The 18,542-nt window shown below is 37.8% G+C and overlaps 1 protein-coding gene across 4 annotated transcripts in view; it reads right to left on the bottom strand.

Annotated features, from left to right (window-relative positions):
- Positions 1-18,542, bottom strand: part of rptor (regulatory associated protein of MTOR, complex 1) — a 143,173-nt gene that overhangs the window by 15,988 nt on the left and 108,643 nt on the right. For 2 of the 4 annotated variants that reach the window (XM_088003681.1, XM_088003691.1), the window contains exons 22-29: positions 16,083-16,201; positions 13,706-13,809; positions 13,447-13,624; positions 13,234-13,344; positions 6,270-6,375; positions 4,041-4,155; positions 3,832-3,956; positions 2,017-2,142 (exon numbers count right to left, since the gene is read on the bottom strand). In XM_088003681.1, coding sequence (XP_087859807.1) covers positions 2,017-2,142; positions 3,832-3,956; positions 4,041-4,155; positions 6,270-6,375; positions 13,234-13,344; positions 13,447-13,624; positions 13,706-13,809; positions 16,083-16,201 — 984 coding nt within the window. The remainder of the gene's footprint in view (positions 1-2,016; positions 2,143-3,831; positions 3,957-4,040; positions 4,156-6,269; positions 6,376-13,233; positions 13,345-13,446; positions 13,625-13,705; positions 13,810-16,082; positions 16,202-18,542) is intronic. The other 2 variants (XM_088003684.1, XM_088003697.1) reach the window with 1 other exon arrangement.

Genomic DNA, 18,542 nt, shown 5'->3' with positions numbered 1-18,542 from the left:
TTTACTAATTTAAGTGTCTCATATTTTACTTTCTTATTTTATGATATTTTTTTCTGTAATTAATTAGTTCAAATTAACAGGTTTAAAGTCTTAGCTCTGATTGTTATATTGTCAAAATAATGAACTGTATATTTAATATGAAATAAAGCATTCACAGGCTCTTTCTCATAAGAAGTACAAAAGTGTGGTTACTAAATGCAGCAGTTATCGACACATTTAACAAGTGTGCACACTCTTGCAGCCCCGCGTTTCCCCAAAAACAATTCTGACCCAGAAATGTAGAAGTGCTTGAGGCAGAAAAATGTGGAGCAGCTGGGATTGAGGCATGACAGTGTGTACTGTGTATGTGTGTGTGCGTGCGTGTGGTGGTGTAGAACAGTGAAGTGGGTGGATGTTTCTGACAAGAGTGTAGCACTGCTGTCTGCCCTGGTTCACATATTTGTGAATAACTCTGCCTCAGGAATTATGGAAGTGTGTCAGCTAAGAGGCTAAACGTGACAGTACATCCACAGATTGTCAACACTTGAGTTTTACGTGATCCGTTTTACTGATGGAAGATAAACAATCCTGCAAGGGAAGAGGGAAAATTACCTACCTGCTGAATGCATAATTCTGCAGCCAGATTAAGTTGAATGTAGGCCACCCAGCAGGTTAAATCCAGCTTTTTCACAAATATAACAGAAACCTGATGGACAGTTTCTGATGGTGCCTGGCATCAGATTTCACATCATATTTGTTTCAAATAATAGTGTAAATTTATGCTTTCTGATGAAAAAAAATCAAAACATCACTACATCATAAGTCAGGCACAACCTAAGTATAAAAAAGTTTGGAAGGAAGTTGTATTTTATTTCTACTCCAATCTTGTGTCTCTACTAAAAGTTTAGAGATCCGGTCTCTGAGAGCTTCTGGCCCGAATCTCCAACCCTCTGGGGTTATAACACAGTTTGATAGTTTGAACCATTATAAAGGCCCTTTTTCTAGCAATTACAGAATAAAAGCCTACAGTAAGACTTCAAGACATGTAAAAATGAGTTTTTATGGCAACTTTAATGAATTGGAAGTTAGACTTTTACAGTAAAACTTAATATGATCTGACATTAACATTGAATTTGATGAATCCAGTCTTATGACTTATTTTAAGTTACATATGTTTAGAAATCACCAAACTAGATTCATTTAAACAATAAGAACACTTCAGGTTCTTATTAGTTTTTCTTTGGTTCTGTGCTGAGTCGTGTTTTTATATCTGATCGTCTCACTAATCCTTGATTCTGGTCATATTTTTTTGTACATACATTTCTTTAAACAAAAACTTGTGCAGCTTTTTGATAGCTCTTTCAACATATATGGAGAAAAAAAAAAGATGCACAACTGTGGCTGTACTTTCTCAAAAATAGTCTGTATCATGTTTTATTTCTGATTGTTTGAGGTATTATGCCACTGCACATTAATAAAGCCATTGTGGGTGTCGTTGAACAAATTCAAACACTTAATTTTCTTACCTTTAATCTATGATATCGGGACTGGTCAGTCATTTTGGGACTTATAATTATTCCCTAAAGTTAAGTAAGGTTATACATATTTTTTGACCAATTTCTGCTCAACAGGGATTTGATTGTTTTCTCTTCATGTTTATTTGTTGTGCTCTAAATAAAAAGAATATTAAATTGATGTTTATTTACTGCTTTGCTCTGGAGCTTTTTGCAGTCTGCTTCCAGTTTTAGTTTTCAACAAAAAAAAAAAGCTCCTCGCTTACATTTAAAGGAACCAAACAGGGAGTTATGGAAGAAAAAAAAAATGTGCGCAGAAAACAAGAACTGCATATATTCAATGCTTAAGCTTGTTTGAATTAATGCAGCAGCCTTCCTGTCATACTTGCTGAGGATGGGGAGGTGTGAACTTATGACTGGGACGGGTTGGACAGGAGGAGTGGGGAGGGGTGAGCATCCACCGAAACAGGAGGGCTGTGGGGCATGAGCAGAACACGCAGTAATAGAAAGTGTTGATCTTTACTGTGGGTGCTGGAGGAGGGCTGACCTCTGGTGGTTGGCAGCATGTCGGAGAGGCCCTGCCACGCCGTTACCATCTCTGGGTTCTTCTGGTCAGCAAAGTTCTTCCAGACACGCAACGCTCCGTCATCTGGACAGAGGAAGGAGGCGGCGAGACGAAAATTAAAACAAAAAAAACACACAAATGAATTAAAATACAATCAAAAAGTGGATTTATGTCAGTCATTCACGTCAGAAACTTAACTTTCTATTACAGTGCATGGGGTTAAATACACACAGGGGAATTTATTGTGTTTAATTCTGTTAATTTGGATAACCATGACTAATGAAATATAAATATTTAGTTTGTGGGAGAATTAACATATAACTTAAAATCATTAAAAAATGTTTTTTTTTATTATCATAGTCACTGAGTCCCCCCACAATAAGGGTAAGCCACAAAATGACATTAACAAGAAGTTTGCTGCTTACAGTACTAACACTGTAGGCAAGCAAATTGTTGGAAAATTGAATGGAAGGAAAAAAGTATGGTAGAAATAGAAAAATGTGTAATTTACTGTTTTGTTTGATTTCAGCAATGAGTTCAGTGCATCTCAGTGAGGTTCTGGGTAGTTGGATTACCAGCAAAGAGGGCAAAATTACAATAACAACTAAACATTGTTCTTAAAAGTCTCTGCTAGCAGGAATAAGCTTAAATTAAGTACAATTAAGCTTAAAATGTCTGCCACTCAAACAGCCAATTAAAATAGTACAACACATTTCTGTTATTTGTTCCAATAATTAGGTGTGGACTATTCTCTATTTCCAGAGAGTCAAAGTTATGTCAGTTTTTTCTTTTACTGAATTTCCCATTGATAGGTTTACATGCAGCCCTTTATCAGCCGACTTCTTCAGTAATGACCTACTGCTCCTCATCTTCTTTGTAGAGGGTGTTAATGACTGTCCACTGGACAAACTTTGTTCACCACAGTTTTGTAGATCACACCAAATTTATAGTTTTAAAAAGTTTTGTATTTGTATTTTAAAATGTTATTTTATAAGAAATTGAGGGTGTTCATTACCCACAGGCCATTACAATGAATCTATATGAAATACCTTTCAAAGTAAATTACTGAAATAAATAAACTTTTAGTGATTCACTAAGATGCCTCTGTATGTCCTGACTGTGATGAAGTCTTCATGAGTTTTTTAAATAACTTTACTAAAGTTCTTTAAACGTAAAAACATCAGAGAACTTATGCAGAGTAACATCTTAAAAGTCTGCTCACCTAAAACATCTCGACAGAGAAGAAAAGCAGGACTGAAGCCTTGCCCTAAGAAGATCTGTGCAGTTCAAACACCACTAAGAGCAAAGCATTAAACCCGTCCACTCGCTCCTTCCAGAACGTTATTACGAGCCATAAAAGTTCCCACCTGATTTATGCTCATTGCTTTACTTTTTTAATGTGGTATCTGTATAAGAAATGGTATCCTTCAGAGCATGACTGATGGAGAAAAGCTCAATAAGTGCACATTACTTTTTGATGAGGCTGAATTTAAAAGCATTCATTCCTGAGCATTTTATCGCTTTGAAGTGTGCAATTAAAGGCAATGTTTATTCTTAGTTTAAAGGTATTCTATGCCGAACAAACAGAATAAATGAGTTTAAACATGGGGTTGTTTTCTAAAGAAAGAAAAAAGACTGAAGAAAGAAAGATAATTGCTCAGTGATATTGATGATGAATACAGAGAGGTGTGCGTAGGATACAGTAAGCACTGCTAATGCTCCGGTGCGGATCAGACATTTATATTTTCTGGAGGTGAATTAGTGCTCTCCCACCTGTCGCAGTGAGCAGTAACGAACAGTCATGTCCGTTCAGGTACTCCATGGCAGTGATCCGGGTGTAACGAGGGTTCCCGTTGTAGAAGTAGTCCAGCCTCTCCCCCTTCTCCCAGTCCCAGAAACTGGCACAGACATATTCAGGCTCCGGTGTAAGAGAAACAATAACGCCTGGAGGAATTCAGGCTGAGTGTGTGATGCATTCTGACCAGATGCTGTCCTTGTCGGCCACAGCGATGCAGGTGTTGAAGGGGTGAAACTTCACAACAGATGGCACTCCGGGGTTACGGTTGATGAATATTTGATCGTCTAGACGGGAAATGCCTGTGACAAGAAAGGAAGATGGTAAGAGCTCTCAAAACTCAGATGGTCACAGTTTTTGTTGCATGTGCCTCCAATGTCAGATATGAGATGAGGAATTTGGTTTGAAAGTCCTGCAGAGTATCCAGGAAAGTATCACTACCATGCATTACTCAAAATATGTGCATTCATGATGAAGAAAACATTTAATTGGTAATTATGTTCCAGACGCTGCAGCTGTACTTTGGGCTCTTCTTCCTGATTGGTTGATTCAGAAATTAACAGCCAATCAAAGTCATTAAAACAGCAGAGAGTGGAATTGAACAATCACTGATGGGAAAATCATTTTTATCTGCACAACTGAATATTTTCTCTTTTTGTGATCATTCTTTGTAGAATAGAATAATCCTGGTAAATCCCAGTATCTCAAAGACTTGGAAGGATTTTGTAAAGCCAGAAAATGAGAAAATAATTTGAGATGGTCTTACAGAATTTTATGGAAAATGAGTAAAATTGTCACCACAGTTTCATGTGACCACTGCAAAAGCTGTTTAACTCTTGCATTAAAAAGCAGGCAACTTCATCACTAAAACACTGTTATAGAGAGGCGAGGATCTAGACAAAAACTGAATCAGTTTGTAGCTTTCTCCTCTCCTCAGCCTTCCTCCATCTCTGTGCTCTTCCTCCTCCTCCAGTCTCGTCTCTCTCAGGAGGGAGCCGACTGAATGAGGGCAACCCTTCCACACTTCTTTCAAAACAAAAAAAAAGAAAAAAAAACCGTGAGGGGGAATTCAATGATTGAGCAAGCAGTTGAAAGTAAGGGAGAGGTGTGTACGTGAGCAAAACTCAGCTCTGACGCCAATCGCCTCGTGACTGTGTGTGTGTGTGTGTGTGTGTGTGTGTGTGTGTGTGTGTGTTGCAGGGGGGCTGCCAGTGACGTTGGGTTTGTTAGTTATTCTGTTTGAGAGCGCTCTAACTTCACAGGAGGATTCTGTGACTATGCTGCCACTCCAGACTCTGTGTGTGTGTGTGTGTGTGTGTGTGTGTGTGTGTGTGTGTGTGTGTGTGTGTGAAGAGACTCCTGTCTCTCATGGAGCAGGATGTTTCCAGCTGCGAACTGTTTTTATATCTATCCGCTCACTGCTGTGAATTATCTGCACACAATTTGCTGTGTTATCGCATCATTGGCTTCTTCTGGCCAGACGTCAGACATGAAGCTCAGTAAATCAGTGATGAAGATCGTGAGGAGATATTCACTGTGAAATCACACAAAAATCATCAATGGAAATCAAATTTATTAACCAATGGAGGCCTGGATTTGGAGCCACACACAAAATTAAAGTGAAATGTTCCCTTTATTTTTTTAGCAGTATATATATATATATATATATATATATATATATATATATATATATATATATATATATATATATATATATACAGCAAAAAATAGTCCAAAAATACATGTTTGTGAAAATCCTGTATCCTAGAATTGTAGTTCAAATCGTCCACCTCAAATTATTATTTTTTTTAGCATTATCACATATAAAGCTGAAGTAATTTTAGACAAAGGACAGTTATTACCACACATCCAACAAAACTGGAAGAATCTTTCTCGACTTCCTGTTTGAAGCAGCCAATCGGATGCCAGAATCCCTACAGAAGCAACCATAATCCCGCCCACTGAGTTTGATGGGTGAGTTATAATTAATATTACTAATATTTAATTACCATATTTTTCGGACTATAAGCCGCTATTTTTGTCCCACGTTTTGAACCATGTGGCTTATAGCCGCAGCGGATTTTCTGTGGATTTTTCTTCCACCACCAGGGGGCTTTTTAGCAGGAAGTGAATCATTGCAAGTCAAAATTGGAAATCAAAGAAGAAAGTGCTGATTTTCATTTAGAACAAGCACATGCCAGCAGCAGGTATGATGGAGAAATGTTTTCAAACTTATACCCCCTCATCATGGAAACCACACGAAGAAGTTCATATGATCCCGCTTTAAAGTTGACAAATAATTACTTAATTCTATATTTAATAAATATTTTCTGTACTTATTTACAGGTTTTTTTAAATAACACATTTAAATGATTATTTTATAAGTTATTTAATTAGTCGTTTGTGTGCCACTCACCTCTTTGTGTGATGACTCGACTCTGTCTTCTAACACGAGCGTTTCTCAGGAACCTCCACTGCCGCTCCATCCTGACCTGGCTCTCCAGGTCGTGCTCCTCTGGGATCTGAGATGATATAAGAAAAGAAACAGTAGAAATCCTCCATCACAATACAAAACAACAGCTGGACGATGTTTGGTGCGCTTCGATCCTGTGACTTTATGTGAATCGTTTTACTTCGATTTCAATACTGACTTCACATTCAGCTATTTTTTTCTTTTACACAACAAAATTTGTGTCAAATGATAATAAATGATGGTTCTGTTTGTTGCTTTTGCAAGAAAAGCAGCAACTCTTCCATGAACAATTGGTTTATCAATGGGCACCTTTGACAAAGTGACGCTGAAATTTGTTGTTTCCCCCCGTGAGACATTAAGGAAATTAATATAAACCAAATGCGTGATGTGAATGTAAAACAAGCAACAATAATGTGAAAGTATGATAAGTTAGAATTAAAAAAAAAAACATTTTTCAAAATAAATAGCTAGAGGATGAAATATATTACTATTTCATATTTCCTGTGTTCAAAGATTCATCTATGCATTCCATACAATTTCTGTGTTTTTGGTCATTTTCTGTTTTTCTTCACATCTCGTTGTTTTATTCTTCCATAACATAACCGTAGATCATGCTGCTCTCCTGTCTCCCCTCTCTGCCTGCATTTGGAAGAGGTCATAATTTAATCCATCCCAGTTTTAAACCTAATTTTGCTGCACCAACGTTGGGGACGCTCATGAGCTTATGAAAAAAAAATAAATAAAAAATGACTCAAGGTATCAAAATCCCTTCCTGTAATTACATCTAATCACATCTGCTGAGCAGGGGGACAGCATTAAAAAAATAACTTCATTAAGTCTTGCATAACAAAAGAGACCCCACAGAATTAGTGCCCAGCTTTAAGTGAACAGAATAAGTCTTTCATTAGGGCTGTATTAAAAAAAGCAGTGTAAAATAAAGCATGCGTCCAGATGAAAGCATTAAAGTCATGCATTACAAATATATGATTTTTAAATAAACAGCAGTGGTTAAGCTGCACGTGTGTGTGGTATTTAACGATGGCTGGCCATGTGTGCTTATTAAGCACCTTTTTGCTGCAAAGCCTCCCACACCCGCTGAATGCTAAATAGCTTCAATAAACAGCTTCGACACCACGTGACTACACTACTACTGCATGCAATCAACACCCTGACGTGTGTGTAAATGTGGCTTTGAAACAAATGCACGTTCAAGCACCTCGCAGTCCGATCCCTGACTAAATAACTTTGGCCGTTCCTCTGGGACTCTCTGGTTCCTAACTGAGTAAGAGAGGAGGCAGGTGCAGCAGGAGGACTCTGACGTATTTTCCAAGCTGAGAGGGAAAATGAGTGTGACTATGAGGGCCGTGTCAAGGTAAAAGCCTGCTCACAGCGCTGTTTCCAGGGCTGCTGCCCTGCTGTGTGTCAGCAGCTAACGTATTCTGTAATGAGAGCCCCGGGTGATAGATGAGTGTTAGTTCTCCACATAGAAAGATCTATAGTAAAATATTAACTGTATTACGTAGCAGAACCTCTGAGAACATTTGTCGTTCTGGTTAAAGGCGCCACGCGCTCATCATGAACACAGTTTTTACACATTTTAGGCCTCCAAGGATGGAACTGAACTGCTCTCTTTTCAGGCTTAATTTTGAAAAGAAGAAGTTGGAAATCACTGTGGAGTTTCTCTAATTCACACAAGATCAAAACAACACACACACACACACACTCAAATATATACATACAATCCTAAAAATGTTTACATAATTATCCCTTAGTAGCAGAGAAATCACAAACTTCTTGTAGATTTCCAATGACCAAAGTTGTTGGTTCTGTTTGAGGTGAATAGAAGATTTTGGACGTCAATGGCAGATCATAAAACCTTTCTTCAGGTGGCATTTAGGTCGAACATATAGCTGTAAATTTCAGTGCAGCCTGAGGGTCCAAACCTGAAAACCCTAAGGCACATTTGGTTGATACCTTTTTTTCTTTTTTTTTGTTGATATTTTACATTTTTGGCTAAACGGTCAGTTTCTACTGAAAGAAACCAGCGTTATGCGACAGCAAGAGATTAAAATTATGCAATGACTAATTATGAATTGCACAAAAAGTTTAAACTGACACTGATTCTGGGGGGTCATGTGACTTCTAACAGATGAATCAAAAGATGTTTTAGTCAATAAAATGAAAGAACGAGAGGTGAAAAAAAGCAAGCCCATTCATACCACAGGACTCAAAATTCTCAGGACTTGATTAGAAATTGTGATAATTTAAGTTATTCTCATGCTCTTGTATTAAATATTCAAGAGCATCTAAAACACCTACGAACAAATCAAGAGATGTTCAGTCATTTCCAGCATTTAACATAAACATTCAAACACAAACACGCCTTGTGTGCTGCTGACAAAGAGATACAAAAACTTGCATACTCACATCAACAGAGTAGCTTGGTAATGGAGGAGGAGTTTTATGGTAGCACTCAACATGTTTTATTTTTGCAAACGCAGCGTTTAGATTCACACTACAGCAGAGCCCTCGCTCTGGCGTCTCCGCCGCCTGCTCTCGTACCGACTCTTCCCATCCAGTTATCTTTCTGATTTCCATCGCCTCTTCTCCACGCTCTGTCTGTCAGTTCATCCACCCCCAACGCTCTTTATCATAAGTTTTACTTCACAGTCAATCTGTTCCTCCTTCTTCACCCACACTCTGCTCCCATCTCTTTATGTCCCTCCATGTCTTGTCCTTTTCAAACATTTTGCTTTGATATTTTTTCTTGTTTTCCAGACTTTTCTACACTGTTTTCATCTAACATTGCACACTGCTTTCCCAAAAGAAAGTCACCACCTAGATATTACAGAGCAAATAGGTAGGAGCTTCCCTCTGGATAATTACTGCAGAGATGTTTATGTTCTAATTCATTAAACAATTATGTCAGAAGACATTGAGTAGTTGCGTAAAAGACATGAATCAGTTTAAAAAGGGTCAGGTTAGGCAAACAACAAAAAAAAAAAAAATTGGGACTATTATAACTGGGTTAGGAAATGTTCAGCGCATTATTAACCTGAGGGATAGTGGGGAGCCATCACCTCTGCAGAAGAAAGACAGAATTCATCAGCCTCAAGTTGTGCGGGAGTAGTCAAGGAATATGAGATATTATTTTCACACATCATTTCCCACTATAGACTCTACGCCTCAACCCCAAGGATCATCTTTGGGATATTCTGGTTAAGAGTTGGGGTTAGGAGTTTAGGAGGAGGTCTGACTCTCCCAGTATCGCTTAAAGCGCTTGGAGAAAAATGGCTGCAACTTTGGACGTAAATAAATGCGACATCGCAGAAGATATTCAAATCAAATCTAAAGATTTTTCCAGTGAAATATTAGGATGCGTGACCTTCTTGTGTGCCCTGTAAATACCTTATTTAACTGATTTTATTATCTAGTTTATAAATGTCAAAGCTTCTCTCTTGTTACTGAAAGGAAAGGTGACACGTTCCAAATATTCGGAAACAGCACTTTGCAGGAATACAATTTATCAAGTTTATCACACATGATTGTGTACTCCTGGATTTAGACCAACATTTTGATAACTTGAACACTGCTGACCTCTCGAAAATACTTGGGAGCAAACATATATGGTCAGTTCAGAAAGTGGAAAAAGCTAATGGAAGTAAGTGACAATATGGGCTTGTTTTAAACGAGAACTTAAGTTAGTTAAGTTTTGTTTACAACATTGGCAGCAAGTGTGATTTATTTATATCCCTGCCATTACACTGTCCTTTTTTGTACCAGATAAATGTTTTTGTTCACTCAAAACCAACAAGTCACAGTAATTTCTACAATTTATCCATGCCTTTTTTTAATCATTACAATACATGATGAGACTCCTCTTGAACCCTTCATAAAGGCCAAACTTTAAAAAAAAATAAAAAAATAAAAAAATATTTGTGCACAACTTCTAAGGAGTTAGTGAGAAAGTGGAAATTTTACTTCTGGTTTGGGTTATTTGTGAATCTTAAAAGAAAATCCATGGTGGACAGCGTTCCTCAGAAACCTGGAAGAGTGCTGATAACATCTAGATGTATTTATTGCTCAAACCGAGTCGTGCCGAGCAGCTACCTCTGAGCTTCGAGAACAACTGCACCAAACAAACTCTGTTCAACCAAACAAAATGAAAACACCTCCTGCGTTTTTTTTTTTTTATTCCTTACTGAAAATAACACCGGTTCTCAGCACTCGCCTTCAATCGGGGAGCTATAATTGTCTGCAAGGTTTTGGAAACTTAAACACAATGTTACTTATAGCTTATAGCTCGTTTCCCCATTAGACCCACAGATTATTGGCAACTGCAAATAGCTGCAGTGAAATAAGAGATAAGTCATTTATGAAATTCCTAGATCATTATGCCGTATTATCTGCTGCTAAATGTAGCACTGAATTGATGCTCTTTTTGTCTGTGTAGAGACTGGACTGGAGTTACAGAGTCTTAAAAGTGGATCTGATCTGGAGGGAATAAGCTAATGGCACCAATACTTTAAACCAAGCAAGGCAAAATGCCTTTTGGTCATTAGGCACTTTGCTGCAACCAGCTTCCACTGAGACTCTGATTTACTGTAGCCACTTTTATTCGAAGATTTTGAGTTTACATATTGTCTCTTGCTTTTTACAAAGACTAAAATAACACAGCAATATCCAAGTAATCTCAAATGTCAACTTTTAAGCAGCTGTAAAAATATTTGTTGCTTTTCTAATTTAAATATAACATAATTTAATCACACTGTGATAAAAACCCAAACGTGCTATTAAAAAATGTGTATGCGCATGGAAATATGTAAATAAAACTGAAAATACATACATGAAGTAAATACATACGTACATGTAGCAATAATTTTAAAATGTTTTAGAAAACTTTGTGAATACATAATGAATGTATGTATTCATTATGCATGTATTCATTATGTATGAATACATAGATAATGAATACATTATGAATACATACTGAATACAGTAAATAAATAAATTATTTATTTATTTATTTATTTGAATAAATAAATAATGTATTTATTTAAATAAATAAATAAATGATTTATTTTTTTATAAATAATTTTTATAAATAAAAATGATTTTTTATTTATAAAAATAATTTTTATTTAATCTTCTGATTTATTTATTCAATGATATAATTTGATTAATTTATTTTTCAGCACATCGTTAGTGCCGTTGGGTTTAACTTTCCTTTAGACAAGATGATTGGAGCCACACACTTAAAAAATGGTTATAGGATTTATGATAGATAATTAATAAATAAATAGTAGAAAAAAAAATCTATATTTAACTACTCAATTGATTATTTACACATTTAAATAGAGGTACATTTTACAGTCTAAATGATGGCATATATAAATAATCAAATCATTCTTTCTGCGTTACTACCATCATTGTACTTATCGCCCCAATAGAAAATCTAACTTCCTCATGCCTGTTGTAAACTATTGCCTCTTTTTTAAAACTAATATTTTTTCTAAAATGTTCTGAAAACCTAATAATTTCATCCTATTAGTTAGTTTTACCGGGACATGTTTGCATTTGATGCACAGTTTCTAATTGACAATATAGTTAGCTTTAAAAGACGCTTAATATCTTCTTTTTTTATAAAAACAAAGGAAAACTTGAAGTAAATATGGAAACCCATCACCAACTACCAGGTACAACACAATCACTGTGCTTCATCTAAAATTTCCCTGTGGAGGATGTTACATTATGGACCTGACAGTGCTCAATTATTCAGTGAAGCCATTTTGAAGAAGCAGCAGGTGCTTTCCCCCTCCAATGATTGGTCCCCACATTGCAGTTTCACATATCAGTTTATTGCTATTTAAACCCTGACTTCCTGTCCCTGGATGGATCTCTGTGTTCCTAAATCTCGGCAGAATGGGGAATAAACAAACAGCTATGATGAAAATTCACATGAATATGTGAAAACGAAAAATAACCGGGCATATCCCTTTTCACTGTTGCTTAGCAACAAAGAATGAGTACAGCTCAAAAGGGCGAGCGGTCGTCAGCCATTCAGAAGAAGGTCGGTGGTTTGATACCAGACTGGGGACTTAAAGTGTGGAAAAGTCCATAAAAAGACACAGAGGTATGATTTGTCTCTTCGCTTCATCACTCTGCATGTGTCGGTGAAAAACACAACACAGTTTAAAAAGAGATGCATGAATGTTTCTGTGAATGTGTGAGTGCAGCTTTTAGTGTCTTCTATTCTTTCAGATGTCAAAAAGACAAGAAAAGAGCAAAAATAAATGTCGTCCATTTATGGTTTAGCAGCTACCTGAAACCACTAGAGCAAGTAAATACAGCTGAAATCAGATATTTACAGAAAGTGTATAAAAGCACGCAATGTTTATTTTCACACAGGACAAATTGGGCCAAACCCAGGCTGGTTAAGTCACTGCTTTGTGCCACTCAGGAAAAATAACAGTTTAATATTTGCTAAAATACATTAATGATAAGAAATATATTTACTTTCTTTAAATTCAGACATTTAAAAATGTCAAATGTTTTAGCCATCTTTCCACAAGCTTCCTTTTCTCGTACAAGCCAATGTGTAACTAACTTGGTGGCATGCTTACAGGGTCATCCATACATGAAGTGTCCCTCTTGCAGCAAAACATGTCTACGTCATGATGCTGCCACCACCGTGCTTCACAGTGAGGATGCTGGTCTCAGGTTTGCAACCTGCCTGCTTTTCCCTCCAAATATAATAATGACCATTATGGCCCAAACTCTAATTCCAGCATAATGCTGTTGGAGGAATGGCTTCTTCTAGTGTGAATGTCTAATTGCTCAATGTATTTGTTTGTAATACATTGTAAAAGCCATCAATGTAAGAGATGGCTTAATCCAGGACACTCACCTTCATGACAGGCTGAGCGAAGTACTTGGCACTCCAGTCACACAGTCCTGTTTGCAGGGCCAGACTCACGTAGTTCCTGTGACCACCCGGCTCCTCACCGTCTTCAGCTGCCTGAACCCGCGCACAAGAACACATGCTCAGCGACGAGAAGCTCATTTTCCCAGTTAAATAGCTGTTTTTCCCCACAACAGAGGTTTTTTTTTTTTCCTTCACCTGTTCTGGTCCCTTGTCAAACATCTTGCGTGTGCGGGGGAACTGGTGTGAGTGGGGTGCCTGTCCTCCCAGCGTTGGGGTGTAGGGCGGCCGTGTTGCTGGCTGCTCTCTGGTTGGGGGCTTGGGGACTTCATTGGTCAGACTGGAGCTGCTGGTACTGGGCATGGGCGGAGAGCCGCTGGAGGAACAACAATGCAATGAAGATGCATTTAAAAATCACGGCAAAAATCAACATCAAAATCAATCTCGATTTCCTCACCCTGCCTGATGGATGTGCGTGCCTTTGCTGGTGGGACTGGCCGGCGCCGACTGAGTCAGAGATCCAGAGTCCAGGATCCGCTGGGGTCTGGCATTCATGGTTGCCTGGTGAGGAAAACAAGCATTTGCTGCAGGGCTGTTCTTCAATTTTGAAAGGTTCTGATACTTTTCAACTGTTTCAAAGGCTAACATCATTTTGTTTGGTTTAGAAACACACATAACACATAAAATCTGATAATCACCTCCAGCTGCAGCTGCATAAGAAGTGCAGCACTTTACAAACTTTGCCCAAATTTCAAGAAGTTTATCTCATTAGGTGAAGCAGGTAATATTGCCTCTTCATTGTGAGGTGTCTAACGATGGTGTGTGAGGGAGGGGTAAACCTAATAAGGACAATGGAGGCGAAGCATCACTGATGAATAGTAGAGTTGTTGTTTACTGGAGCTCGGTGCAGAGAAAACTGGGCTACTTAAATCTTGTTAGCAGAGGGAAACACATTTCACTGGCTGGCATTGGCTGGGATTTGATTTCTATGCTAATTACCGGATTGTAGCAAGCATCTTTTGTTTGTTTGTGAATCTAAAAGGCTGGAGGGGAGCAGAGCATCTTAATGTAAGACTTACACATTTTCTATGAAATCTACAGTGTTTGTGACAGAGGAATGAGATCTGATATGAGATATGAGCGATGCGTCAAGGAGCCATTAGTGTGAGACAGATTTAATAGAGATTCTGTGGAAGTGGAAAAGTAGATAAAAAGCTAATGGGAAGCTTTTTTTCTTTTCTTCTCATGTTGATAAGACAGTGTGTGGCTAAGAAAGCAGAAATGGATTTTTGAAAATAAACTGAATCTGCAGCAAGCACAAACAGATATACCAGGAAAATATGAATATATCCTTAGAGAACAAAGGACGAACCAAACAGGAGATATAACCTGTTTACCTGAAAACTCATTAGGTAATCTGACCCAGTTTTGTGACTTATCCATGGATCCTTAATTGAAGAAGCATCACACAAACGGGGCAGAGTTTACGCAGAGTTGTTGGTAAAGTGGGGTAATCGTTTGCACTAGATTCTCTGCTTCCCACTGGGAAACTCCCCCACTGGGATCTTGTTCTGCCTCACCACGATCCATCTCCACATACTGCCTTGAAACTCAGTCAATCCAGCAAACGTAACATGTTTCCTCTATGAATGGGATTGAACTGCAGTAGCTGAGGTATTCCTGTAGTGTCTCTCAGTTGAATATCTTATACCACCTCCTAAATTAAATGCATGTCACGTTTGTAAATCAAAACATTTTACCAGGTAAAATTAAAGAGAGGACGCAGTGGCAGTGAATCAACATTTATCTGACAATCTACGAAATAAAAAAAAACTGCAGAAATTTGAAGCAATGAAACATAAAATGCAAATGAAGTCTAATATTTCAGGAGATATTGACATGAATCAAAAATCAATAAGAAGGAAAATAGCTGGACACTACAGATAGAAAACAAATTCAATGTACGGATCATCTGAGAAGCAAGTAAATCTTAATTAGCTTCTGACCTTGCTCACTTAGTTAAAATCAATAACATTTGAAAGTCAAAATCCTAATTAAAAGAGCTGGATTCTCTGTTTAGCCGATGTTAACACTTGTGAACCTAAGAGGATAGTCGTTGATTAAGTTGCCTTTGCAGGAAATAAATCAACATGTAGCTCCATCTCTGGCAGAAGTCAGCAGCCTTTACATTCTGTTCCCACTGCTACTGAATACAATTTATCAAAGTTGCAAAATCTACTTGACAGAGAAATCGGCTGGTGATCGAAAAATCATTCGGTGACTGAATGTGACGGAAACAAAAAATATTTTTCCAATCACTGGACTAGAGTGGGGTTAGAACAACACTGTTCCATGTGGATGCTGTCACTGAGGGAAGAAGACTCACTCATTTATTTTAAGTAACAGAGAGGTACATATAAAAAAAGTAGGCGGGTCTTAATATCATGAGGCCAATAATTTATCCAAACTAATCCCAGAATGATTAATCAGAACACAACTAAGACTGATGGACAGTATGCTGCTTCTGAACCAGATATTAAAGGAAAAAATAAAGGTTTTGAAATGCTCAATAATGACGTCATGTTTTTACGACATAAAAATCAGCCATTTTAACAGGGACGTGTAAACCTTTGAACTGACTCAGTACCGAAACATCCAATAAGATATGCTGCAGATTAAGTGACTAGTTTTCATTGTAATGTGGAATATAGTAAAATGTTGCAGCGCACTAACAGCTTTGATCTTAAACAATAGCAGCCAACTTCTACCTTATTATTTTTGCAACGATAAGTCATTGAGACTTCACATTATCAGAAACTTTAACCACAACAAACCTTGTATGCGATGCTATTGAGTACTTTCATGGCCAAATCTGAAACTTCTGGGAACGGATCTGCAGCTAGGTGGAGCAGCACTCTCCATATCTGAGTGTAAACACTGTTGAAGGACACACCTGGAAAGGACAAACAGGGAGAGACAAGTTCAGACATCTCACCAAACAATACAAACACAGCAGATGAACAGCTAGAGATGAAAACCACATATTCACAGCCGTTAAAAAAATACATAAGAAGACGTGACCCATTCTGTTATCACTCAATTCAGTAAGTATACAGGTTCTGCGTTCCAGAGATGAACGTGTTTGGGTATGAAACATGCACATCAACCCCAGAATAAAAGAAAAAGATCTTGCATTTATGGAACAAATACTTTGTCGTAACTTAGCAAATACAAGAAATTCTTGATCTGCTTTAAAGTAAACCTAGAGATTCTTAACATCTCTAATTATAAATATTCAACATAAAAATAGATCTCGATAGGCTTCAGATGGCATAAAGTAGAGTAGGGCCTTTTCATTTTCTACTCCTTATTTGGAGTCTTCACCAACCAACCTTGTTAAAACCTGCCCTAAGTGGGGAGTTTTACTTCCTTTCGCTCATTTATTTCTTGCTTCTTTTTGTCTCCAACTTATTAAACTTCTCGTCTTCCTCCTCCTCAGCTTCACGTTGCTTAAGAGGTCCTCTAATATGTCCCCTTCTCTCTTTTGTTTCCAGTTTCAAGTTGATTCTCCTTCACTTTCCTCCCTTGCAGATGTTTCCGCCCATGCGTTCGCTCCTTCTAAGTACATAAATGGCAAAAACCCCCAGGAATGACTGAAGTCTGGACCCAGTAACTGAGGACAGCCCTCTCCAAAGAGGACTCGGGGGAACGCTCACTAGTCCCATGCCTCACAGAGCGGACACCACAGAGAGATGACTGAAACAGGAAGAAAGACAAAGGGGTTAAAGCTGGCGCATTGGGTTGAAAGTATATGAAACAAGAAAAGAGTTGCTGCTAGAGAGGTTGGAAGGCGTGTCTGGAGTAGAAAAAATGAGGACAGAGGGGGACAACTTATTTCAGAACCCAGTGTCCTCTTACAAAAGCAGAGAATTTCAAAAAATAAAAAAAAATAAAAAAATTGGGAGAGAAAGTGGTAGAGGGACAGAATGTGATTAGCAAGGTAGCTGCTGCAGTAAATAGACAGTGGGAGGGAGGGGGGGAGAAAAAGCAAAGCATGATTGCTTTAAGTCATAAGAGCGTACAAATTAAAACTACTGACTCTACAGAGACATCATGCCAGACAGCATCATGATGAATGTGAAGCTGCAGGACGTCCTTATCCGTCACTCGTGTCATTTGAGCAAAAGTGAAATAAATGTGAAGTCATAAAAATGTTAAAGTGCTAAACTAAATGAACCACTGCACCTCCTTTTATAGTGCCTCCAAATTTCTCGCAAATGGCTCAAATTACAGTTAACACACCACAGGAATTTTAGGGGCCTTAAGCGCTGCAACATAAAAAATAGTTCAAGATGTTTTCAAAGCATCCCTGAAGCTCCACTGCAAGAAGCAGCACATTGTAGCCGCCGTATGACGCTCTTTAAACGGAAAACACATCAAATCCACTGAGTGGATATAAACCCCTGAAAAAAATAATAGTCAATTCAGATCCAGAATGTTTTAAATCATAAATGCTGGTGTAAAAATCAGATGCATTCAACATGTATGGCAAACTGTTAAGCTTAAAGCTGTTCATGTTGGAAGAATAATCTAGATAAATATCGTCCACTTAACGTCAAACTCCAATGTGTAAATTATCTTTTCAAAACGGATGCTTAGAGTGCTGGTTGCTATTCTAATTAATTACATCGTGTTTCCTAGTGTATTCAGTGCCATATTAGTCAATATTCTGCTTTTAAAGAATCGATTTATGTGCTGTTGAGCAATAGCGCTTGAGAACTTCTATGTTCTTCCTTTGGTTTTAGCAGCTTTTCCAGCCAATATAAAGCAGCTTCCTGTGTCTTAACATTTTCACATCAACTAATACATGGGATGAGCCAGTGCTGTGTGTTCTGGATGTTTTACCAATTAGCTTGGGTACATTTGCTCTGGATGACAAACCTGCCATGTTCTCCACAAACCAGTCGTACACAGGCAAACTCATAATACATTGAATTTGAAGGCAACAACGATGTCAGTCAAAGCCATTTTTTTCTGGCTATATTTCACATCCCTCGAACCTAATTGTTTCTCTTCAACATGTTTTATATGTGAGCAGAAGTTTATTTACTAAATAAAAATAACATTATGACCTGGAGTGGCTCTGTTGTACATTAGATGAAGAAACTAACAGATTTTATTTCCGTCATGGGGCTCACTCTTCAGATCTCTGTAAGTGCAACTTTGAAAATGGCTTCTTTTTAATTGTTTATATAACCTTAAGAAGAGTATTCACTTAATTATAGCAGCTGCAG

The sequence above is a fragment of the Poecilia mexicana genome, unplaced genomic scaffold (assembly GCF_051168715.1).
Source record: "Poecilia mexicana isolate PSO_F unplaced genomic scaffold, ASM5116871v1 scaffold_1, whole genome shotgun sequence".
Taxonomy (NCBI): Eukaryota; Metazoa; Chordata; class Actinopteri; order Cyprinodontiformes; family Poeciliidae; genus Poecilia; species Poecilia mexicana.
The sequence above is the reverse complement of the archived record's forward strand: the minus strand, read 5'-3'. Positions and strand labels throughout refer to the sequence as shown.